Below are 27,255 nucleotides of genomic sequence, written 5' to 3'. Positions count from 1 at the left end.
TAGGGTGCACTTTGTGGGGTCTATTATACTGTATGGATGACTATGTGGGGCCATTATTCTGTATGGAGCACTATGTGGGGCCATTATTCTGTATGGAGCACTATGTGGGGCCATTATACTTTAGGGTGCACTATGTAGGGTCCATTATACTGTATGCAGGACTATGTAGGGCCATTATTCTATATGGAGCACTATGTGGGGCCATTATTCTGTATGGAGCACTATATGGGGCCATTATACTTTAGGGTGCACTATGTGGGGCCATTATACTGTAGGGTGCACTATGTGGGGTCCATTATACTGTATGGAGGACTATGTGGGGCCATTATTCTGTATGGAGCACTATGTGGGGCCATTATTTTGTATGGAGCACTATGTGGGGCCATTATTTTGTATGGAGCACTATGTGGGGCCATTATACTTTAGGGTGCATTATGTGGGGTCCATTTTACTGTATGAAGCACTATGTGGGGCCATGATACTCTATGGAGCACTATGTGGGGCCCATTATACTGTATGGTGCACTATGTGGGGCCATTATACTGTAAGGCCACCATGTGGGGCCCATTATACTGTATGAAGGACTATGTGGGGCACATTATACTGTATGGTGCAGTATGTGGGGCCCTTTATACTGTATGGAGAACTATACGGGGCCATTATACTGTATGGAACACTATCTGGGGCCATTATACTGTATGGAGCACTATGTGGGACCATAATTCTGTATGGAGCACTATGTAGGGCCATTATTCTGTAGGGTGCACTATGTGGGGCCATTATTCTGTAGGGTGCACTATGTGGGGTCCATTATACTGTATGGAGCACTATGTGGAGCCATTATACTGTATGGAGCACTATGTTGGGCACACTATACTGTATGGAGGACTATATGGGGCACATTATACTGTATGGAGGACTATGTGGGGCACATTATACTGTATGGAGGACTAGGTGGGGCACATTATACTGTATGGAGGACTAGGTGGGGCACATTATACTGTATGGAGGACTAGGTGGGGCACATTATACTGTATGGAGGACTATGTGGGGCACATTATACTGTATGGAGGACTATGTGGGGCACATTATACTGTATGGAGGACTATGTGGGGCACATTATACTGTATGGAGGACTATGTGGGGCACATTATACTGTATGGAGGACTATGTGGGGCACAATATACTGTATGGAGGACTATGTGGGACCATTATACTGTATGGAGGACTATGTGGGGCCATTATACTGTATGGAGGACTATGTGGGGTCCATTATACTGTATGGGGCACTATGTGGAGTCCATTATACTGTATGGGGCACTATGTGGGGCAATTATTCTGTATGGGGCACTATTTGGGGCCATTATACTGTAGGGTGCACTATGTGGGGTCCATTATACTGTATGGAGGACTATGTGGGGCCATTATTCTGTATGGAGCACTATGTGGGGCCATTATTCTGTATGGCACACTATGTGGGGCCATTATACTTTAGGGTGCACTATGTGGGGTCCATTATTCTGTATGCAGGACTATGTGGGGCCATTATTCTGTATGAAGCACTATGTGGGGCCATTATTCTGTATGGAGCACTATATGGGGCCATTATACTTTAGGGTGCACTATGTGGGGCCATTATACTGTAGGGTGTACTATGTGGGGTCCATTATACTGTATGGAGGACTATGTAGGGCCATTATTCTGTATGGAGCAGTATGTGGGGCCATTATTTTGTATGGAGCACTATGTGGGGCCATTATTTTGCATGGAGCACTATGTGGGGCCATTATACTTTAGGGTGCATTATGTGGGGTCCATTATACTGTATGAAGCACTATGTGGGGCCATTATACTCTATGGAGCACTATGTGGGGCCCATTATACTGTATGGACCACTATGTGGGGCCCATTATACTGTATGAAGGACTATGTGGGGCACATTATACTGTATGGTGCAGTATGTGGGGCCCATTATACTGTATGGAGAACTATGTGGGGCCATTATACTGTATGGGACACTATCTGGGGCCATTATTCTGTATGGAGCACTATGTGGGGCCATTATACTGTAGGGTGCACTATGCGGGGTCCATTATACTGTATGGAGCATTGTGGGGCCATTATACTGTATGGAGCACTATGTGGGGCCATTATTCTGTAGGGTGCACTATGTGGGGCCATTATACTGTAGGGTGCACTATGTGGGGTCCATTATACTGTATGGAGCACTATGTGGGGCCATTATACTGTATGGAGGACTATGTGGGGCCATTATTCTGTATGGATCACTATGTGGGGCCATTATACTGTAGGGTGCACTATATGGGGTCAATTATACTGTATGGAGCACTATGTGGGGCCCATTATACTGTATGGAGCACTATGTGGGGCCCATTATACTGTATGGAGCACTATGTGGGGCCCATTATACTGTATGCAGCACTATGTGGCGTCCATTATATGGTGTTGGGACTACACTTGTGATGCTGTCACTATACTTTGCTGAGGTAATTGAGGGAGGGGGATAAAGTAGGGTCATCATACTGTTTGTGTGGAGGGTACTCTGGAGGAATTCATTGTGGGGGTACCATACTATGCTTGGGGGGCACTTTTGTTGGCATCATACTTTATAATAATACTTTATTACCTGTATTATTATGTTTTTTATCCTTTGTTATTACATATTTGAATTAGGCCATTGGGCCATATGCTTTTTACTGCTCTTACATAACATATTGTATTATTCCAATATTTTGTGCTAAGATCTATTAATTAAAATGTACTTTGCTCGTGGGACAGCCTCTAAGTTTGTTTCCATATTAAAAGGTTCATCCTTATATTTGATAAGGAAAAACTTTCTCAATTGTAGACATAGTTATTAATAAATACCAAGGTCGGCCGGCGACTTTGTCCAGGCTTTCAATTTTGGCGCTCTGTGTATTTGAGTTTGACATCCCTGTTTCATGTACTGTTTATGAAGACCTTCTCAATTTGTCTATAACACAGCTGATGGTGGGCTTCATTCTTAAATGGATGGATCCTAGGCCCTTCATGCATGTCACTGAAACATCAGGAGAGGGAAGCTCCCTTCCATCTAAGGCTGTGTCATCACAGCTACAGGAGAAGCCCTGACTTCAAGAACGAAGCAACAGCAAGTAAAACTGGGTGAGCTGTGAAGTTTCAAAAGTTATTGTATACTACTAAGTTTCTTTATTTTAAATTTCTACACTACAGAACATGATTTTTTTTTTAGTTTTGAAAAACCGCTACAAAAAATATGGCTGCCTAGAGTCACCACTAGGAGGAGGTCAAAAGCTTTCTGTATACTAATTTATTCTAACAGGATACAGAAAGCGTATTAAGTCTCACAAGGCTGTAGGCATTCAAAATGTGTTTAAAGGGGTTTTATGGGCTAAAACTAAATATCTACAAGGCCTCTAAGGCAATGTGATATTCACAATGTCAGGGGGTTTTTTTTAAGTGTAAATTAATGCAGATCTTCTTCAAAAATCCACAAAAAACCTCAGTGTGTACCGGTATATATTCTAATTATGCTCATGTGATTTCAGCAATTTCCACTCTTCTGGTGTAATTTATTATCAGCAATAAAAAGTAAATTCTGCATAAGCATTAGTTTACACTAATTTGTTTCACTCCTTCCTGACATATGACGTAGATGTATGCGATTATGTCGAGAGCAGGTAAATGGAGTGGAGTCTGCTCCATAAACAGTGGGTGCCAGCTGTCTTATACAGCTGGCACTTGGCTCTAACAGCTCAAACAGATCTCACAGCTTAAATATATAGAGAGTTAGTTATTTAAGCAATTAGACTCAGGCTTGCTGGTTACGTCAGTCACTGGGTGCTTGTGGGGTTGCAGTACAGTGTAGAAATGATCAAGCAATCGCATATGGGGGGGGGGGGGGACTAGAAAATAACCAGCCATTTAATGGCCTCCATTGCCCGCTATTAAAGTCCATGAATATTCACCCCTCCCATGGGTGTGGTGAATATTCATGGACTTCAATAGCGGGCACACTCGTAGCTGAGCGCAGTAGGAGCCAGGCTGCGGCTACAGTGTGCATGCTATTAGGGAGAATGAATGGTCACTGCTCCCCACACACGCAGTCCCGGCATGGGGAGTAGTGACTATTCCGGCAGCGCTGGAGGAGAGAGGAGGTGAGTATAATTGCTTATTTTTTTCTGTGCAGCACGATGGGGATCACGGGGTGCCAAGCATACCAGGATGAGGGGGGTTATACATATAGGGATGAAGGGTGCCATACATACCAGGAAGAGGGATGAGGGGGGCCCTACATAGAGGGTTGAGGGGGGCCATACATACAGGGATGAGGCATGTGGGGAGACATACATACAGGGATGAGGCATGGGGGGGGCATACATACAGGGATGAAGGGTGCCATTCATACGAGGATGCGGGGTCCATACATACAGGGATGAAGAGTGCCATACATACCAGGAAGAGGAATGAAGGTGCAATACATACCAGGAAGAGGGATGAGGGGTGCCATGCATACCAGGATGGGGGATAGGGGTGCCATGCATACCAGGATGGTGGATTGGGGTACCATGCATATCAGGATGGGGATAAGGGCCATGTATAACAGGAAAAAGAGGGCCATATATACCAGGATGGGGGATATTAACAGAATTGGGGGACATTACCCCTATAACAGTGTCAGCAGCAGACCCCCTCCCCCTTAACAGGGCATCATGTCCACATTTTTTTGCTTACATTTTTTTTTCTATTTTCCTCCTCTAAAACCTAGGTGCGTCTTATGGTCCGGTGCGTCTTATAGTCCGAAAAATACGGTACTTTTCAGCACTCACTCTTAGTAGTTTACCATGCAGCTTTATCTCTGGTGCAGTAATATATTGCAAAAAGAACGAAAAAAAATACTATGCGGCAACTTACCCTGGTGACAGGATGTGGATAGCCACAAGCTCAGCCCAGCAAGCATACTTGTTAGGAACGTTAATGCCAAATACGTTGCTATACCCTCCAGGGTAATAATGATTGTTAAGAACTTTTAAGGCAAACAGAACCCCTAGAAGTAAGCGGATAAATAAGTGATTCTCATTTTGTACTTTATACCATCTAAAACTTTAGAAATGACTGAAAACAAGAATGGCCATATTCAGTGATATATTGGCTAGTTAAATATCAGAGCAAAATTCTGATGATCGGCCACTTATATACCATTCAGACAATCATGTGACTGCAACCTTACATGGTCTACATGAGCCTGTAGCCAAGGAGATTATATAACAGCAATTAGAACACCAAGCATAGATTCAAGCCTGAATTTACAGTGTGTGAGTGGGGGTCATCAATATATATTGCACCCGTATGACCTCCCAATTATAATATTGTAGCTCATCTGCATACATTTGGGAATTGGTATGTACCCTTCCCTTGTATCAGTAACGTATCACACATCCATTATTTATGGTCCATGTCTGAACTAACAATGCAGTTCACATACTGTATATCAATGTATACTGCTAAAAAAAATAAAGGCAACACTTAAACAACAGAATATAACTCCAAGTAAATCAAACTTCTGTGAAATCAAACTGTCCACTTAGGAAGCAACACTGATTGACAATCAATTTCACATGCTGTTGAGCAAATGGAATAGACAATAGATGGAAATTTTTGGCAATTATCAAGGCACACTCAATAAAGGAGTGGTTCTGCAGGTGGGGACCACAGACCACATCTCAGTACCAATGCTTTCTGGCTGATGTTTTGGTCACTTTTGAATGTTGGTTGTGCTTTCACACTCGTGGTAGCATGAGACGGACTCTACAACCCACAGAAGTTGCTCAGGTAATGCAGCTCATCCAGGATGGCACATCAATGCGAGCTGTGGCAAGAAGGTTTGCTGTGTCTGTCAGCGTAGTGTCCAGAGGCTGGAGGCGCTATCAGGAGACAGGCCAGTACACCAGGAGATGTGGAGGGGGCCGTAGGAGGGCAACAACCCAACAGCAGGACCGCTACCTCCACCTTTGTGCAAGGAGGAACAGGAGGAGCACTGCCAGAGAGCTGCAAAATGACCTCCAGCAGGCCACAAATTTGCATGTGTCTGCACAAATGGTTAGAAACTGACTCCATGAGGGTGGTATGAGGGCCCGACGTCCACAGATGAGGGTTGTGCTCACAGTCCAACACCGTGCAGGACGCTTGCCATTTGCCACAGAACACCAGGATTGGCAAAGTCGCCACTGGCGCCCTGTGCTCTTCACAGATGAAAGCAGGTTCACACTGAGCACATGTGACAGACGTGACAGAGTCTGGAGACGCCGTGGAGATCGATCTGCTGCCTGCAACATCCTTCAGGATGACTGGTTTGGCAGTGGGTCAGTAATGGTGTGGGGTGGCGTTTCTTTGGAGGGCCACACAGCCCTCCATGTGCTCGCCAGAGGTAGCCTGGCTGCCATTAGGTACCGAGATGAGATCCTCAGACCCCTTGTAAGACCATATGTTGGTGCGGTTGGCCCTGGGTTCCTCCTAATGCAGGACAATGCCAGACCTAATGTGGCTGGAGTGTGTCAGCATTTCCTGCAAGATGAAGGCATTGACGCTATGGACTGGCCCGCCCATCCCCCAGACCTGAATCCGATTGAGCACATCTGGGACATCATGTCTCGCTCCATCCACCAAAGTCACGTTGCACCACAGACTATCCAGGAGTTGGCGGATGCTTTAGTCCAGGTCTGGGAGGAGATCCCACAGGAGACCATCCACAACCTCATCAGGAGCATGCCCAGGCATTGTAGGGAGCCCACACACACAATACTGAGCCTCATTTTGACTTGTTTTAAGGACATTACATCAAAGTTGGATCAGCCTGTAGTGTGTTTTTCTACTTTAATTTTGGGGGTGACTCCAAATCCAGGCCTCCATTGGTTAATAAATTTGATTTCCATTGATGATTTTTGTGTGATTTTGTTGTCAGCACATTCAACTTTGTACAGAACAAAGTATTCAATGAGAATATTGCAGTCATTCAGATCTAAGAGGTGTTATTTGAGTGTTCCCTTTATTTTTTTGAGCAGTGTATATATACACAGTTCGGTCCAGCAGTATTTTCACAGTGACCAAATCATCTTGATTTGTCCTCTTTATGCCACTTTTTTATTTAAAATGAAACAACTGAGATGCAATTTGTTATGATCTGCAACAAGTACTAAAGAAAGAGAGGGGAAAGCTATCCCTACTGTAAGACTAAGGTGAATCCCTACGATGTAGCGGGCTGCCTGTTCCTTGTGAACAGACACGCCTTAGTCCTCGGCTAGTCTGAACGAAGACCTATAGCATAAAGGAAGGGGTCCCTAAAAGAACTAAGGACTGGAACAAAAATGGGACACCTCCTTAACAGAAAAGGTTGTTGCAGAACACAAAAATATAAACTTACAAAAAGGTACTAGAGGTCCCAGAAGGACCAAGCAAACTGACAGAGTTAGGCACAGAAGCACCTGGCTAGCAAAACAGTCAAACAACACTGAAGTCCAGCACAGCCAAAAGGGCGGAGCTGGAATATAAAGGCAGATGGTCACGTGACCGCAAAACACAAGATGGAAAAAACAAACAGGAGGGTTCTAACACAATTGAAGTGTAAACTTTCAGGTTTACGTAAAATGGTTGAACAAATATATCCTGTGAAAAGTAATTGGACAAATTAACTTTACCATAAATAAAATGTTCATTTTTAATACTTTATAGAGAATAATTTGCAGGCAATGACTGCCTGAAGTGTGTAAGCCATGGACGTCACCAAACGCTGGGTTTCCTCCTATGTGATGCTTTGCTGGCCTTTACTACATCAGATTTCAGTTGTTGCTTGTTTGTGGGTCTTTCTGCCTTAAGTTTTGTCTGAAGCATGTGAAATGCTGCTCGATGAGGGCTGACATCTGGTCTTTGATTTGACCATTGCAGGATATTCCACTTCTTTGCATTAAAAAACTCCTGGGTTGCTTTCGCAATTTATTTTGTCCATCTGTATTGTGAAGCATCGTCCAATCAACCTTGTTGCATTTGGCTGTATCTGGTGAAAAGTATTGCTCTGTACACTTCAGATTTCATCCGGCTGCTTCTGTCTTCAATCACATCATCAATAAACACTAGTGACCCAGTGCCATTTGAAGCCATGCATGCCCATGCCATCACATTGACCCCACCATATTTTTCAGAGGATGTGCTGTGTTTTGGGTCATGAGCCGTTCCAAGCCTCCTCCATACTTTCTTACTTCCATCATTCTAATACATGTTGATCTTAGTTTCAAAGTTTCATAGTTGGCAAAGTCTAATCTGGTCTTTCTATTTTTAATGGTTTGCAACTTGTATTTGCTCTCATGAAGTCTTCTCATTATGGTAGGCTTAGATACTTAAAACACATAATTCTTGGAGAGTGTTCTTCACTTGGGTAAATATTGTGAATTGTTTTTTTTTTCACCATGGAAAGAATTCTGCAGTCATCCACCACTGTTGTCTTCGGTGGATGTCCAGGTCTTTTTGAGTTCCCAAGCTCACCAGTGCACTCTTTTTTTTTTTGCAGAGTGTACCAAACTATTGATTTGGCCACTCCTAACATTTCAGCTATTGTCTTTTTTTTTCAGCCTAATGATGGTCTGTTTCTCAACTATTGAGAGCCATTTTCACCACATGTTGTGGGTTCACAGCAAGAGCTTCCTAATGCAAATGCCACACGTAGAATTAACTCTATACCCTTTAACTGCTTACTTAATGATAGATTAATGAAGGAATAGTCAATGCAGCCTAGAGTTTTTGAGATAAGTATATCACACGTCACCCACTACGCATATAGGTAGAGGGAAAATAGAGTATAGACAGTATTATATTAAAAGAAATCTTTTATTAAATCTATTAAAAAGAAAAATAAATTTAAAATTAAGCAGGAGGAAAATTATTCAGCACCAGGGTTCAAATATAGGTCTCAATCCTATAAAATAAATTGACATGAATAGATTTATGTTATTACTGATGTAAAGGATGTATTCAATAAATGATTGGGTCTAGGTTTTTTATTCATAAAGTGCAACTATTGATAAAGTGTCTAGTGCCATTAGCTGAAATAAATTTTCTAGATTCAGGATTTTGCAGCTTATAAAGTGTCTAGTGCTATATTAGCTATATTAGACCTTCAAATTTCAAAGTAAAATATTTATAAAGTACAACTGATAGAAAAGGTGTCTAGTGCTAGCAGCTATGGTAATTTTTCCTCATGTGAGCTGTAACAGACCTATACAATACAGCTCACATGTAGCAATTGATAGACAAAGCTATATATAGGCCAATGATATCACACTCTCAGTGAGGCTGTGTGCCCACGTAGTGTTTCTCAAGCGTTTATGCTGCGGAATTTCCGCAGCATAAACGCTTGTGAAACGCTAGGTAATCCGCACCCCATGGTCCCCAAGGGGATTCCGCATGTTCTATGCACATGCTGCGGATTTTTCCGCAGCGTTTATGCTGCGTACAAAAATCCGCAGCATGTCATTTAATTTTGCGGAAGCGCCGCGGAACTCCCGCCATTGACTTGCATTGAGACGCATAGAAACCGTGACTGTACATTTCTACAAGCGGCTTCTATGCGTCTCTATGTGCGGATGGTACCCAGTTCTGGAGGAGAGGAGACTCTCATCCAGACCTGGGTACCATTCTACCTGTAAAAAAAAGAATAAAATAACAAATAAAGTTTATATTCACCTGTCCGGTGGCTTCTCTCTGAATGCCGGCATCGCTTGAGGACCTGCGGTGAAGTCACAGTCATGTGACCGCAGGCCCTTCACCGCTCTGTCTCGCGATATGCCGGCAGCCGGGAACCAGCCAGGAAGCAGCGCTGCAGCCACACCGGGGCCTCGGGGGTGAGTATAGCTTTATTTGTTTTCATTTTTACGGTTCACACTGTATAAATCCATCCTGTTTGCATGGATTTATACAGTGTGACCTAGTTGTCAAGCACTTTCCAAGTGATGCTATCGCATGGAAAGCGCTTGTCAATCGGCATGCGGAAACGCATGTGAACCCGCATGTGGATCCGCATGTATTCTGCAGGAAAAACGCATGCACAATCTGCATGCGTTTTTTCTGCCAGGGAGATGCAGAAATGCTGCAGAAATTTTCTGCTTCATTTCTGCATCGTGGGCACATAGCCTTATAGCAAGAACTAGATGGTTCACATATCTCAAAGTGCCCAGATATATGGTTCTAACCATGACAAAATTGCTGTCAAGCAAAAGGTTGCAATCTAAATCCTTTCTAAATCATGTCGTAAACTTACAGGAGAGAGTAGTATCCCCGTGATCCTGGCGCTGCACCCCGACGGCCGTTTCGCCACGCTTCTTCCTGGGGGCAGTGACTACCATGAAACAGCTGGGACCTTAAATACTAGTTGCTACCAATGATTTAACGCTGGAGCACCCATGTGATGCTCGACGTAACGGGCGCATGCGCGCCGTGCGGCTTCTCATAATTGAAAAAACGGACTTCCGGTTCAGGCGCTTGGAACGCAAGCGTGGAACGCTTGACGTTCCTCCGTGCAACCCACCGGAAGTCCATGAGCGCCGACAGCCATGCATGCGCACCCATCGAGAATAACGGAGAAAAGTACAGAGGATGCTCCATGTATTTAATGTGCATATATAGATGGATACAAGGGAAAAAAGTAATAAGAGGTAAGGAGAGAAAACGTAATAAACGCAGCTAAGAATAAAATTAGAGATGGCAGTCAAGATAAAGACTTTATATATATGGAATACTAAAGTTAGAGATGGCAATTAGGATAAAAGAGCACATGGGTGCTCCAGCGTTAAATCATTGGTAGCAACTAGTATTTAAGGTCCCAGCTGTTTCATGGTAGTCACCGCCCCCAGGAAGAAGCGTGGCGAAACGGCGGTCGGGGTGCAGCGCCATGATCACGGGGATACTACTCTCTCCTGTAAGTTTACGACATGATTTAGAAAGGATTTAGATTGCAACCTTTTGCTTGACAGCAATTTTGTCATGGTTAGAACCATATATCTGGGCACTTTGAGATATGTGAACCATCTAGTTCTTGCTATAACTGAGAGTGTGATATCATTGGCCAATATATAGCTTTGTCTATCAATTGCTACATGTGAGCTGTATTGTATAGGTCTGTTACAGCTCACATGAGGAAAAATTACCATAGCTGCTAGCACTAGACACCTTTTCTATCAGTTGTACTTTATAAATATTTTACTTTGAAATTTGAAGGTCTAATATAGCTAATATAGCACTAGACACTTTATAAGCTGCAAAATCCTGAATCTAGAAAATGTATTTCAGCTAATGGCACTAGACACTTTATCAATAGTTGCACTTTATGAATAAAAAACCTAGACCCAATCATTTATTGAATACATCCTTTACATCAGTAATAACATAAATCTATTCATGTCAATTTATTTTATAGGATTGAGACCTATATTTGAACCCTGGTGCTGAATAATTTTCCTCCTGCTTAATTTTAAATGTATTTTTCTTTTTAATGGATTTAATAAAAGATTTCTTTTAATATAATACTGTCTATACTCTATTTTCCCTCTACCTATATGCGTAGTGGGTGACGTGTGATATATGTAATGTCAAGAGTGACATATTCTCTGTGGTTATTTTGAGATTTTTGAGATAAGTGTCCAATTACTTTAAAAAGAGGCAGCTACATATTAAAGAGCTGTAATTCGTAACCCATTACTCCAATTAGGATGTGAATACCCTCAATTTAAAGTTAAGAGTTGGCACTTTCAGACCATATTGATTATGTAACCATCTTGAATATGCTTTGGTAAACAGGTAAAATCCCAAAACTTGTGTCACTGTCCAAATATTTCTGGACCTACAGTGGCATGTAAGTTTTTGGCTCCCTGGTCAAAATTACTGTTATTGTGAACAGTTAAGCAAGCTGAAGATGAAATGATCTTTAAAGGGCCTAAAGTTAATATGACACTTTTACTTTGTATTTTAGGCAAAAAAAACAGTCAATTTTTACATTTTAAAAATTAAAAAAAGGAAAATGGACCAATGCAAAAGTTTGGGCACCCTTGTGTGTGTGCTCAGATAAGGTCTGAAACCTTGGTCACAGTTAAGTAGCCTGTTAGGGTTACGGCTTGTTCAGCATCATCGTTATGAAAGGCCAGGTGATGCAAACTTCCCAGCTTTACAAAAACCCAGCCTCCTCTAACCTTGTGCCAAAAAAGAGCAGCCATGGGTTCTCCTAAGCAGCTGCCTAGGTCTCTGAAAATGAAAATGGTGGAGGCCCACAAAGCAGGAGAAGGCTATAAGAAAATAGCAAAGCGTTTTCAAGTTGCCCTTTCCTCAGTTTGAAATGTTATTAAGAAATCGCAGTTAACAGGAACAGTGGAGTCAAGATAAAGTCTGGAAGAGCTGCTTTTAGGATTGCTAGAGAGGCAAATCAGAACCCCCGCTTGACTACAAAAAACTTCAGAAAGATTTAGCAGACTCGGGAGTTGTGGTACATTGTTCTAATGTTCAGAGACACCTGCACAAATATGGCCTTCATGAAAGAGTCATCAGAAGAAAACCTTTTCTGTGTCCTCACCATAAAATTCAGTGTCAGAAGTATGCAAAAAAACATCTAAACAAGCTAATTCATTTTGGAAACAAGTCCTGTGGACCGATGAGGTTAAAATAGAACTCTATGTCTACAATCATCAAAGGTATATGTGAAGAAAAAAGGGCACAGAATTTCAGGAAAAGAACATCTCGCCAATCATTAAGCACAGGGTGGATCAATCATTCTTTGGGGTTGTGTTGCAGTCAATGGCATGGGGAACATTTCACGGGTAGAGGGAAGAATGGATTCAATGAAATTTCAACAAATTCTTGATGCCAACATAACACCATCTGTAAAAAAGCTGAAGATGAAAAGAGGATGGCTTCTACAAATGGATAAAAATACTAAACAGACATCAAAATCCACAACAGACTACCTCAAAGAGCTCAAGCAGAATGTTTTAAAATGGAGCTCACAGACCCCTGATCTGAACATCATTGAAAATTTGTGGCTACACCTCAAAATAGCAGTGCAGGCAAGACGACCCAGGAATCTCACAGAGCTGGGAGAATTTTCAAAGGAAGAATGGATGAAAATAACTCAAACAAGAATTGAAAGACTCTTGGCTGGTTACTAGGTACTAACCATGCAGGGTGCCCAAACTTTTGCATCAGTCCATTTTCCTTTTTGTAATTTTTAAAATGTAAAAGATGAAAATATATATTTTCGTTGCCTAAAATACAAAGGAAATGTGTCATCCTTAGGCCATTTAGAGATCATTTAATCTTCAACTTGCTTAACTGTTCACAATAACAGTAATTTTAACCAGGGGTGCCCAAATGTTATATATAAATAATTACATTGACTTCATACCAGAGAATCCAACGGCACATTGCATCTTGTAAGATGGGTCACCCATGGACTCTGCTAGGATTGATTCCAGGAGAATATAAACCAGTCCGATCAGCTGAGAGAAGACTGCAATTATTAGTGCAAACAGAACACTTCCCAGCCTCTGTTCCAGTTTGGTGCCCTTCCATAACAGAGACACCATATTAAAGTACAGGTGCCAATCATCGGCATGGTGAAATGGTGACAGGAGTAAGCGTAGCCAGTCTCCTCTGTTATAACCTTCATGGACGCTAATGCAGACATAATGCAGATGCTTCACTGGGTTTAAAAAAAGGTAGAGATTCAGTCCAAGCGTTGCCAACGTCACGGGGGGAATGTTGTTAAGGCCAAACTGATAGATTTGGGCAAATAATAATAAAAGTCCAGTGTTCACTCCTCTTTGCCTTCTCTGCATCGTTAATCTTCAACCAGTTTAAAACACAGAATAATGAACATCACCAGGACATGCTGATCTGCATCTGGAACACAAAAGTTGATAGATAATATGGTTTACTTTAAGTAGGGAAAAAAAAGATGAAAGCAGCTAAATTAGAATCAAATGCCCCAAGATGGAGAATTACCATTGAGGCAATAGTCCTGTTTTCATTATCAGCGTTATTGTTAAACAAAGGTCGCCTTCTCCAAATAAGCGCTGATGAGTCTCCAGAACTGGTGCAACATCCAGGCTAAGCATCACCCGGCTAACTCCTGCTGAAGTGAAGTTTGCCATCAAGGGGTTATGATTGAGTTGGTGCAGGGGCCACTGGAAAACTGCTAGATCTGGTAAAAATTGTGATTTAATCAAAACTGCAGCAAGCAGCCCAATAAGTGACACATCACTAGAATCAGGCTCTCTGCTACTACATTATGTTTTTCTCAGATGGGCTATCAAAACCATGGTTACATTCCCTTTTAAAGAATGCTTAGTTATTATAAAAAAAAAGTAGGGTGACTACGTATGAGAAATGCCTAGTTACTTTTCACACTTCCGGGGTGGCGAGTTGCTGTGAATCTTTATCATATCTACATTTTAACTTACAAATAGGTCAGCTTTCTAAAGTCAGCCATGGACATTTAGTAATAACCTCCAACTCAAGGACCAATAGAATATAAAACATAAATGAAGATGTGGTTTGCTATAACAGAGAAACAACTTTCACTTTTTGCATTAGAATGTTGAAACTTCTTGGCAATGTACACATGTAACACTAAAAAATGTCACCTTGTATTAACACGTCTAGAAAACGCAGGGAGATCAGTGTGGGCAAAGGTGTCTTGAGTTATATACCCTGCCTCTCTCTGGAATTTTTACCTGGCAGAGGAAGACACAGGTGTTCCAGAGCCCAGATGTGTTCAGAGACGTTGAGGTTTTCCCCATGACATAACCATTCTGGAGTATCTTTTCTTAAAACTCTGGTTATTTTGTTCATCAGGGACTTTTAGAAATTTCTAAATAAACTGACAACTGGTTGTAACTATTCCCCTTATATGTATGTCTGACATTGTTATCATAGTGTCAATTTATACATTCATGTTTAGCAGTAAAACAGAAACCGCACAATGTAGAATTCTAAGAAAATAAGCTCCAGAAGTATTAATTCATGGTTAATACAAGTATTTTCTAAAACAGCCATGCCAAAATAGATGACTGGTCCTCTTTAAATGAAGGGTTCAGTATCATCTATCCGGTATAAATGACCATTAGTACAAATAGAAAGGAAATATAAAGCAGCCTTAGGTCGAATTCAGAGGTCTGTATATCACAGCCCATGAACAGAGGGAGATTTCCAGACTGAGTGTGGCCTCACCAGCCTCCACCAATCGCTCTGTCGTGCAGGCAGAGCAAAGTACTATAATGCGCAGGTGCCCTCTTACTTCCGGGTCATTGGCCTCTCCTGGCGCATGCGCAGTACAATATTTTGATCTTCCCTCAGCAGGGCAGAGCGAAATACGCCTGCACAGGAGAACGATTGGAGGACAATGTGTGGATGATGTAGGATGTGTTATCCACATGAAGCAGAGCAGGTCGATGGTGCTTGGATTAGAGGAGGCACCGAATGAAGTCCAGCGATGACTATTGGACTGGACCGCGTCATAGGGGGGTACAATAAGTTATTTTTTGCACTATACAGAGATCATTTCACCCACTGAACAAGTATTTTGCTCATTCATTGAGTGATTGGCAGTCTGATTGTGAACGTTCTTTCATAATAATCTTGCAGTGTAAATGTAAAGTGATTGTGAAAGGAGGAGGAGCAGCTCTGACATCACCTATTGTGATTGGTGAATCCTCTTATCAGCTGTGTATAGAGGTGTAACCTGTCATACTATTCCTGCCTGTTATGATAACAAGACCGCTAAAATCTTTTCTGTAAAAACCAGTAAGTATAAAGTCTAAAATGTGAGTCTAAAATAGCCCCAGTGGCCACTATGAAAATTGCAAGATTTTACATTTTTTAATACAGATTGTGATTTGATTAAAAAAAATTACCATTAATTTATATTTTTTACAGAAGAGCCTGATTTAAACAATAAGTAATTTGCAAATTATACATTCCCTATAAGGTTAGGCATTGTTTGTCTGACTGACAGTGGCTCTGCATTGGGGCCAGTTCCGTATTCTTCAGAGTGGTGACTGAAGCCGCGCCGGCGCCGCCCCCATGACTGAAACTGAATGCTGTCGGGGGGATAAAGTTCATTTTCTCCCCGAAGTGTTCGGCTACGTGCAGACGCCGGGCAAGTTAGTAATGCTATTAACCTATAGACTAAGCCCATATCTGCAGATTAATAGTGTTTTTGCTGGTAACAGGTTCTCTGTAATATATTGCAGTCATATTATATAGCACTGTGTACTTACAATTGCTCATTTTGCCCTTTTACCCAGATAATTCTTCTCTTTTCCATTAGATGTATGACATCCCATGATTAAAAACAGTCCTTCTAAGCTCTATGTAGCAACAGGAAGTCTCTTCCCTATATAAGTCATCAGCTGCAAAAGTCCCTGGCAGGGGGGAGGAAAGAGCAGCGGGTCAGGAGTTGAAGAGGGGGATGACTCATGCAGGGAATAGAGACTTCCTGTTTCTATGTAGAGCAGAGAAAAGAGAACAATTAACTGGGTAGAAAAGCAAAATGAGCAATTGTGAGTACACAGTGCTGAATAATATGATGACTGCAATATATTAAGAGGATAAAAAGTGCTTCTTTAATACGAATAAAGATTCAGCCAATTCGATGTAAATGCTTGCAGCTAGTGGGGCTTTAACTGGTACCTAAGGAGTTCTTAAAATCTTGCCACATTGGAAGTGATGTCTCAGCAGTAGCTGGGAGGCTACAAACTAAACACTTTTTGACTGAGTTAAAGGAGGTTTGGGCAACTTTGCTATATCCTATTTTCCACTTTTCACAGCAGACAGATTTTTGTTAACAATTTAGCCAAGCAGTGCTAAAGGAAGCGGCAATAAACAGATAGAAGATGTGACTTTGGGGTTACACTACAGAACTGAACATCTGGTATTTGTGCTAGACAAGAGCTGCTGACACTGCTTCATTAAAATTCTATGTGCATCCCTGGTGGGAGCGACAAGGGAGTCTGTGCCATTTAGAGATACTGTACTACAAGTCAAAGAAAACAGTTTTTGTTCTGCTCCGTTCAATGCGCGGAAACTTACAGTCACATTCTTTCATTCACAAAACAAGTGCTACCAGAGAACTGGATATTTGTTTATCTGCCCACGAGAAATGGAACAAATGTGCCTACTGTGTGGTGCCGCTGCGGCTCAATGGCAAGGTTGTGATGTATGTAGGACAATACATAAAATGTATCCAGCAGAATCATATGCAGACCATATATTTCTACCCAACTTCCTATTTCCACCTGGAAATACAATTCTCATTTATCTTTGTGGGTGAAGTTTCAAGCCACATGCTCATATTGGATGCCATATTTATTGCGCATTTTCAGTGCAGAAGCCACACCAAAAAAACCTGGTATAAGTTTAGACAACTTGTCTTAGTGCTCCGCCTGTGCAGGTTTTCAGTGCAGCTCTGACCAGGAGTTAGATGAAAAAGGGTCATGGCAAAGCTCCGAGCACAGTCTCTGTACGGTGGCACATGGTAAGTATATTGCACTGTGTGGCACAAAGCATGTTACTGTATGATACCTGCAGTATATATACTGTAGACACATATCTCTGTAATATGGCAATTCTGCATGGGATTATTTTTCTGTAGTGAAGGACACATAATATGGTTGTGTGCACAATATTTAAAAAGGCATCTGATTATTGTCAGAAACTAGGGATGAGCAGACCCGTGGATGTTCCGGTTCGGCCAAACTGTACTTCAAAGTTCGGTTTGGTTTCGGACTATGACCCCTGAACCCAATAGAAGTCAATGGGACCCGAACTTCAGTGTTTTAAAAAATGGCTGTAAAATGGTCATAGTAAGGGCTAGGAGGCTGCAAAAAGGAAGCTAAATAGGGGTAAGAGCAGGACAATTGCCCTGAAAGCAAATGTGCATAAGGAAGTTACTTAAAATAACAAAAAAAGAAAAAATGATAATCTTGAACCAGGACGCAAAGGTCTAAGTGCAGGAGGAGGTTGAGGTGGCGGTGTAGGTGGAAGTATGGAGGAGGTAAGCCAACACTATTTTTGTATTTTTTATTGATTTTTTTGCGGTGGGTACTCTGAAAACAGGCAGTGTAATTATCTGCTGGCCAATCTCTCTGAAAAAAAATCTCTCTGATTTCTAAATGGCTAACAATATGTTGGGATCACGGGAACCACAGTACATGGGTCACAGTCGCCACTACTTTTCCAGATGGGCCATCCTTGCTCTGTACGAACATGTTGTGACAAAATCAGGTGTGCACTGCGCAACGCCATTAGTGTAAAGGTCCATGTGAAGGAAATATATAATCAATAAGGTAAAATTATAACAGCAGTAGAGTTACATTTAGTTGACAAAAGGGGGAAATTGGATATACCAGTATTGCAAACATAAAGGGGTTTTCGCTGGAGGTCTCAAACATTGCACTTCAGCTCCTGGACCCTGAGCTTCAAAGGGAAACAAATGGTCTGTAACTAGGCAGAATATTTCCTATTGACTGTATAAAATCTTTAATAAGTTTGATCCTTGTATGTTCTAAAGAATCTTAGTCTTTCAGAGAGCGTGTGACCTTCTGATTGTCAGACAATAACATATTTCGGGGACTCATCACCCGTGTGTTTGATGAGTGGTGCAGCATGCTAAGTTAGCGGGGTGTGTTGACGGTGTCGGGGTATGATTTATGCTCACTTTATAGACTAGAACAGAGGTTAAGTGTTGGATTGAGGGAGAGGAAATAAATTAACGCTTGAAGGCGCACCCTATGTCACGTGCTAGGAAGTGTGTTCGTGACAGTCCACGTAACCACCGATACATTGACCAGTAAGTAGGGGCAGGGGACGTTATATCTCTCTAACTGCCCACTGGGTAAATGTTGTGGCAGCTGGGCCTGAGGCAGAAAGCGTTTTGGTGCATATCCTACCACCACCGAGGATTGCTGGATGTTTCTCTGTCCATGTTGCTCCCTCATCCAGTCAGTGTAACACCTATGGCCCAAACTTCAGCACAGCCAAGGGAAAACGACAGCAGGCTGTTCTGAAAATCATGTTTGTGTAAAAAATCCCACACCGCGCAGGATGGATGGGGATCAAATAACAGACAGATGAGTGTTTGGTGCCGCTGAACCTCAATCCCAGCCTGGTGGCATTTGATAACGGTCGAAATCTCGTAGCAGCTCTGGGCCTCAATGGAAGCACAAGACAGGAGGAGATGGAAGTCGCCAACGCAGCTGGGGCAGCGGCTACATCACCTCAGAAGGAAGGGTTAGAATGGCTGAAATGTGGAAAACCTTCCACAGCACGCCGCAACATCCAGAACCACTATCTGACGCAGTCCGCATTAGCAGGAGGCAGCGATGATGTTATGCCTGTGTAGCAACTCTCACAGGATTAATAGGTTAGACACTAAAAATCTGCCAATGACCCTGCCAGTTCCTGTACAGACTACATATCCTGACACCACAGTCCCTAATAGTAAATTGCAGTCATTGTAATTTTCCAGTCAAATAACTATTAGAGTACAATTGAAAGGTTTTTGTACAAACTGCCTATGATAACAGAATATTTTTAAAAAAATAAAAAACTCAAACTGCACTCAAAATGCATGTTCCAAATTATTATGCACAGCAGAGTTTTCAACCTTTTCATTTTAATAAAGAACAAATAAATGGTCATTTTTGAAATTATAAGCATTAGCAGGTTATTACAAACTGAAATCAAACAGTTTTCAACTCAAAACTTTATTCTAGGTGATGTTACATTTGCACATAGGACCCCTTGTTCGAAAGGAGCTTCTGAACTCTCTCGTCCATTGAATTTGTCAGGTTTTGGATGGTTTCTGCTTCAATTGTTTTGCATGAGGACAGAATACCCTCCCAGAGCTGCTGCTTAGATGTGAACTGCCTCCCGCCATCATAGACACTCCTTTTGATGATGCTCCAGAGGTTCTCAATGGGGTTGAGGTCAGGGGAGCATGGGGGCCACACCATAAGTTTGTCCCCTTTTATGCCCATAGCAGCCAGAGATGCAGATGTGTTATGTGCAGCATGAGACGGTGCATTATCATGCATGAAAATGATCTTGCTGCGGAATGCACGGTACTTCTTCTTGAACCATGGCAGGAAGTGCTGTTTGAGAAACTCCACATACATTATGGAGTTCATCTTTACCCCTTCAGGGATCCTAAAGGGGCCGACAATCTCTCTCCCCATGATTCCAGCCCAAAACATTACTCCACCTCCTCCTTGTTGGCGCCGTAGCCGTGTTTGCATGGGGTGTCCATCAACCAGCCATCCTCCACTCCATCCATCTGGAGCATCGAGCGTTGCAAGGCACTCATCGGTGAACAAAACAGTTTTGAAGTCAGTCTTCATGTATTGTTTGGCCCACTGGAGCCATTTCTGCTTGTGTGCAGTGGATAGAGGAGGTCGACAGGATGGCTTATGCACAGCTGCAAACCTCTGAAGGACCCTGCATCTTGTTGTTCGGGGGACGTTGGAGGCACCAGCAGCTTCAAAAATTTGTCTGCTGCTATGACTAGGCTTTTTTGCCGCTGCTCTTTTAACCTGACATAATTGCCTGTAGGAAAGAGTCCTCAATTTGCCCTTATCAGCACGCACACGTGTGTACTGTGAATCAGCTACATACTTCTTGATTGTGCGATGATCACGATGAAGTGTCTTGGCAATGTTGATTGTAGTCATGCCTTGACCTAAACACTCCACAATTTGTTGCTTCTCAGCAGCCGACACATCCTTTTTCTTTCCCATTTTGGCAGAAAATGTAGGCTGCTTAATAATGTGGGACAGCCTTCTTAAGTAGTCTTGCCTTTCATTGGACACACCTGCCAAACTAATTAGCACAGGTGTCTGTAATTGCTTACAGTGATATAAAGAGCCCTGACACACATCACCATCAATGAGTTTAACTGATAAACAAAAAAATTCTTACCTTATCACTCCTAAACACTTTTTGCATAATAATTTGGAACACAGTGTAGATAGCCCTAAACAAAAAACTATTAGATGGCATCTCGGAGCTAAACTTCCTAAACGGTCGTCGAGTTGCTACACATTCCTCCTAAAGAACCGGAGGGCAAAGCAGAGTGTGAATTAACTACAAGAGGAGAAGTGTGCTGAACAAAGGAAAGATCCCAGAGTGAGTAAAGTAAATAAAGAAATATGAATCATTTCAGAGGGTGCCCCATCAAAAAATCGAAAATATAGCATGCCCTTTACGCCTTGGAAGTGCTGGCCAATGGAATCCCTGGAGAAGCTCGAGATCCACAGCTCAGATGAGAGAATCTGCGCAAAGGACAACCATTAGGGCTCGCTTACACGAGCGTATACATCGGATGAATGCTATCCAATGTTTTATCGGACAGCACTCAGACCAATTTTGTTCTATGGGGCAGTGGTGATCAGTGCTTTTTTTCTCCATGCCGCTTTGGTATGAGAAAACAAAATCATGGCATGCTGCAAATTGCTGCGCAAATCGGATTGCACTCATAAATTCAAGTCTATGGGTACGTGGAAAACATTGGACTGCACTTGGACTCACACAATAGAGAAGATGGAGAAATCTTGTTCACCATCTCCTCACCTGTGCTATGATTCTCTCATCCAAGAGAATCGGATCACACTAAGCTGACACTTGGATCAAACTCTGATCAGTTTGATCCAAGTGTCATTTACAAAATCAATCTGATTCTCTCGAATAAGAAAATCTATGATCGTCGTGTGACCCCTGTCTTACTTATATAGTAGAGGCTGCAAAAGACTTGAGAGGTTCACCTTCCAGCAGGACAATGACCCTAAGCACACTACCAGAGCTACAATGGAATGGTTTAGATCAAAACATATTAATGTGCTTAAATTGCTCAGTCACAGTCCAGAAATAAACCCCATTGAGAATCTGTGGCAAGACTTGGAAATTGCTGTCCACAGACACTCTCCATCCAATCTCACTGAGCTAGAGCTAGTTTGAAATGAAGAATGGACAACAATTCCAGCTTTTAAATGTGCAAAGATGATAGAGACATACCTCAAAAGACTTGCAGCTGTAATTGCAGTGAAAGGTGGTCCTACAAAGTATCGACTCAGAGGGGCTGGACATAAACGCATGTCACAATTTTCACAAATACTTGCAACTTGGTGTTGGTATATCACATAAAATTCCAATATAATACATTTAAGTTTTTCGGTGTACATCCAAGAGGAACAAAAACATATCAAATCAGAGCAAGGCAGATAATCACGACAAAATAATTATAATGTACCATTTTTATCCAATAGGGAAATTAACATTCAGAGAAAAGATAAGATCTATTAAATCCCAATCGCAAAAATGTTGCTTAAACAAGAATAAAGACAAGACGAGACAAAGAAACATAGGGATGGGAACGAAGGGAATAGATAGAGAACCGCAGTCATTCCCAGTGTATGGCCAATATCACCACTTGTAACCATAGATCTCAGGAGTCTCTCTGGACCCAGTGTACCTCCCATAAAGTCCACACCAATCTGTGATGCTCCAATGTGTTATTTAGTAAGGCCGTAAGATACTCCATACTTCTAATATCCAGTATTAGTTTTAATTCGATAAGTGAAGGAATCTGGGTCGAACTCCATTTACAAGCTATCAGACATCTAGCAGCCATTGTCATATGTAGCAGGAGTTGTTTCATTTTACTACCCAGCCGGGATGGTGTAATATTCAGTAAATAACATTTTGGATCTGAAGGCCAGTAACTTTAAAGATAAGCGACATAGGATTATCCCAGAAACCTTGGAGAATTGGGCACAAGCAAAATATATGGGGCAAGTAACCCACCGACGTTCTGCACCACCGACAATGGTCAGGGATTGTGGAATTAAGCTTGTGCAAAAGACAGGGAGTATGGCACCAAAACATAAGCAGTTTATATTGATTTTCCCTATAGATATAACAGATAGATGTTTTAGATGCATTTCTCCATGTCTTTTGCCAAACCTGAGGTAGAAGATGTTCTCCCAGGAAATTTTCCCACTCATTTTCGGATGAGGCATGTTGAAATCTAACATGCTTGATCCTTCCTCCTCACAGACATGCGCGGTCAGTGTATGGGGGTGGGGGATGGGAAGACAGCCCAATATCATTACATAATTGACCAGTCTCGCTAAAATCGTCAGATTATGCTACTTTATTTCTAATCTGTCTGGACACCTTAACAGAAGGTAGAGATCATAGAACTGTATATTAGTTGGGTATTCCGGACAGTAATCCCATAGTAGAACATTACAGCCCGCCGGTCCAGATCTAGGAGTTTCTTATACAGGATAACAGCTTATTCAATTGCACAGCACATTTGGATAAAACAGACTGTTTCTCACCCCTTTAACAACACATAAACCATGTCCAGCAGATTGGTTCTTCCCATCCTGCAGTGGGCAAATGAAGCTGGACACTTGCATTTTTTTACGTCTTTAGAAGAACAAAGCACTCATTTTTTGGGCTAAAGAAAAACGCACTTCATATGCAGCACAGGCTTCCACTGAGACACATAAAACATTCTTCTCTAATGCTCTACAATGAATTTCACAACTGCCTCCAAAATGTACAAATTTTAAGGTCAGGACTAAAGTAGCTGTTTGTGAATAACCTCGGCTGCCACGCGCCTGCATTTTTTAAGCCTACTCAAAATAAATGGAAGGAAAAGACTGCTACTCTACAACAACGTGCAGGACTGATCAGCACATCACAGATTTTACTTCTATGCTCGCAGATAAGTTCCATACACAAACTTATTCCACTCCATCAAATCATCTCTGTGTATGGTGCGGATAAGAAACTGCACCAACCCAACCACATATCCCATAACAATTGAAAGGAGATGTCACAGAAAAGGCATACTTTTGTTAAAAGTGCTTAGAACTAGAGGACCTTATTAACAGGAGATTATGCATGCTCGCTAATGGCTTATTAATGCTTGAATATTCTTCAGCAAGCAGAGAATTTCAGGGATATCTTGTTATGGAAAGCAGAGACTTGAGAGACCCGATGACTATCAATGGGAACAATTGAAAGCTTCAATAGCTTGGAAAAGTGTGATCCATAATGAGAGTCTCTCACCAGAGATACCTTTTTAAGTTTGAAGGCTCACAACACCTTTGGTCGTGGCACATATAAAGAGGGCAAAGCTCACAGTATGGTGAACCTACATCTCCCCATAACGTAAGCGAATGTCGTGAGGTTGTGACCACCAGCCAAACAATGAGCTAATGGGAGCTAGTTCAACTCGCCTTGTGCTGGGTTGCATTTTTTTTTCTCCTCTGATTAAAGAACTAACCCATTAGCATTTTAAGACCACGGCCCCACTATCAGTATTTAGTCAGTATACAGTCAGTATTTTTTCTCAGGAGTGGAAGCCAAAACCAGGTGAGGAACAATCAGAGAAAAGGTATAATAGAAACAAGTCACCAATTCTGCATTTATCACCCACTCCTGGTTTTGGTTCCCACTCCTGAGAAAAATACTGACCGAATATTGACCAAATATGGATAGTGGGGCCGTGGTCTAAAAGTCCCACTAGGGAAGCCCGCATCAACTGGTTGTGCAATTGGTGCACGAGCTAAAAGTGCTCTGCCTCTTTGGGAGCTTCTGCAATTGGAGCCTTGGTATTTGCGGTTTCCTTATTTTGTGCATTTTACACCTAAACTTCAAGTAGGAAGGTCAGCTCTAAAGAAAAGGGAAAGTGACATGCTGGGTAGGAGCACCGGCATGCCAACTAGCATGTCAAAAAATTTGACTTCCCTTATGTCGGCATGCCGTTTTTAACACTAGATAAAAAACGAGTCCATTAACATTTTAAAAGTTCCACTAGGGAAATCCAGATCAGCAGGCTGTGCAAGTGGCACATGAGTTACATGTGAGCTCCCCTTTCTGCAGTCTTGGATTTTATCATTTCGGTCCAGTTTACAGTAAAACTTCCAGTAGGGAGTTCAGCTAGACGAAAAAAGGGAGCGTTGTGTGCCGTGTAGGAGCACCAAAATGCCAGAAAGCGTGTTGCAAGTTCAATTCCCACCGTATCAAACTGCATTTTTTCCCACTGATTAAAAAGCTAGCCCGTTAACATTTTAAAAGTCCCAATCAGGATGCCCACATCAGCAGGCTGTCTGCTTTCTCTTGTAGAGGTGAACACAATGGGTAATGGTTCACCATATATGCTATTTGGAGTTGCTTTGCTGGTTAGTCTGGCGTTCCACATGGCACTAACCTCCAGCTTTACCTGATCTAATATCTTGTAGCTGTGTAAATGTGAAATCCTAATCACCGCCTGTATAGGCAGGATATATATATACACTTGAATTAAAAAGTCCCTATCATTCCCTCTCTAAACTAACTGCTCTATTTTTTTTTTACCTACTTCCTCTTTGATGACATTTTGTTTGAGAATGGCCAGTGTATCATCACAGGGCAAAGGCTGTGGTCACTGCCACAATCTCTGTCCCCACCCTGACACAAAGTGTCATTAGGGGCTGGGCTAGCCTCCTGTGCATGTGTCTGTTTTCAATTCCAAAGTATGCTCAGTACGAGATCCCTTGTTACTGTATGACATTACTTCCAATGCACAGTGACAGTGCACTCGTGCCAACTCTAATGAGAAGTGATGAGCCGGAATGAGAGTGCACTGTCAGTGCGCATTGTAAGGAGAAAATGCAGAAAGCAGAGAACAACTGCGATCCCGAATGGGACATCACTTTCATAGGTGAGCTGTTCTTTGCGTTCTGTCCTTACAAAGAACATGCTGCATCTTTTAACCACTTTGCGGTTTACAAACCCTGAAGCAGTTAAAAGAAGCAACAGAAAACTGTGCTGCGCATTATGCTCACTTTTTGCAGCACTTTTTTTTTTAAGCAGAATCTCAGACGCGTTTTGAGAGCTCTGAAACTAAGTTTACGAGCCAGGAAGCGCTCAAAAACGTATATGGTTGCCGCTATGAGAATCCTAAGTCCCCCCTCACACCTGTGGATTGTCCGTGTGCAGATCTGTCATTTTTATTTTTTTCCAAATAAAGAAAACTTTTTATACTTTCCTTGAATCGGAAGCTGGATGATTTCTTCCTCCCTGCATTCATCGCACGTCGAGCAGTGGCGTTGATCGCGGGCTTCCATGTGGATTGAATTAACTGAAGGGTGAGCTGGCATCTCTTTTTCCTATCTTGTATCATGAAAACATGCACAGGCATGAATGGCAATACATCAGTGTTTGTGATGTGTGTGTATATATATAATTTATACATATTACACACACACGGAGGGCATACCATTGGTACAACCTGTGCCAAGAGGGCCCATTCATCTCCAATGCGGGTAGAATTGTGCATTATGAGGGGCTACACAGGACCCATATAGTGTTCTGTCTGTGTATATATTATATGGCGCCATCATACTCCACAGTGCTTTACACTGTCCCCGTCGGGGCTCACACTGTAAAATATATATTACTGGGTGACTACAGCAACTATGAAGAAATATTTATCCTTGAATCAAAGGTAAGTGATGCAGCAGTTAGTACAGTAGTAGTATGTGGTATGATTATGCTTTGGTATAAGGAGTGTGTCATGTAACCACCATAACAGAGTACACCAGCAGCAGATGGACGCTAGGGGGAGCTCCCAGAAAGCAGGTAGAAGGAAGAGCACATACAGGCAGGAGTGACTCTTACCAGCGCTGTTTATTTATGTGGGTCCGCAGTGGTGAATAGTTACACAGCATTATGTGTGGAGTGAAGGAGACCCCGTGTCCGGCATGTTGGTACGGCTGAGGGCCGGAAGTGACGTAAGAGGCCAGAAATACGTCACTCTGGTTACTAGGTACACAATGTAGTGTTGGCTGGTGTGACGCGGACGGGTGGGGTAAGCTGGCGGGTCAGACTTAGGTCCTGCAAGTGGGAATGAATAACTAAGGCAGAAGAGGCAATGGAAACAAGTGCTGGAGAGGGAGTGTGCAGTGGGGGAAGGGAGTGTATAATGGAGAAGCAGTGTGCAATGGAGGGGAGGGAGTGTATAATGGAGAAGAGGAGTGTGCAGTGGGGGAAGGGAGTGTATAATGGAGAAGCAGTGTGCAATGGAGGAGAGGGAGTGTGCAATGCCGGGGAGGGAGTATATAATGGAGGGGAGGGAGGATATAATGGAGGGGA

General features: G+C 42.3%; 1 protein-coding gene across 2 annotated transcripts in view; it reads right to left on the bottom strand.

Moving 5' to 3' along the window:
• RHBDD1 (rhomboid domain containing 1) overlaps positions 1-26,940 on the bottom strand; it is a 90,905-nt gene extending 63,965 nt beyond the window's left edge. Inside the window, exons 1-3 of one of the 2 annotated variants that reach the window (XM_073674700.1) lie at positions 26,782-26,940; positions 13,457-13,953; positions 4,936-5,068 (exon numbers count right to left, since the gene is read on the bottom strand). In XM_073674700.1, the coding sequence (XP_073530801.1) occupies positions 4,936-5,068; positions 13,457-13,889 (566 nt within the window). In that variant the 5' untranslated portion in view covers positions 13,890-13,953; positions 26,782-26,940. The remainder of the gene's footprint in view (positions 1-4,935; positions 5,069-13,456; positions 13,954-26,781) is intronic. The other variant, XM_073674699.1, reaches the window with a different exon arrangement.
• Between the last annotated feature and the right edge of the window lie 315 nt (positions 26,941-27,255).

This window comes from Phyllobates terribilis, unplaced genomic scaffold (assembly GCF_046119375.1).
Source record: "Phyllobates terribilis strain yellow unplaced genomic scaffold, ASM4611937v1 Scaffold_3__8_contigs__length_932513732, whole genome shotgun sequence".
NCBI classification, from domain to species: domain Eukaryota; kingdom Metazoa; phylum Chordata; class Amphibia; order Anura; family Dendrobatidae; genus Phyllobates; species Phyllobates terribilis.
The sequence above is the reverse complement of the archived record's forward strand: the minus strand, read 5'-3'. Positions and strand labels throughout refer to the sequence as shown.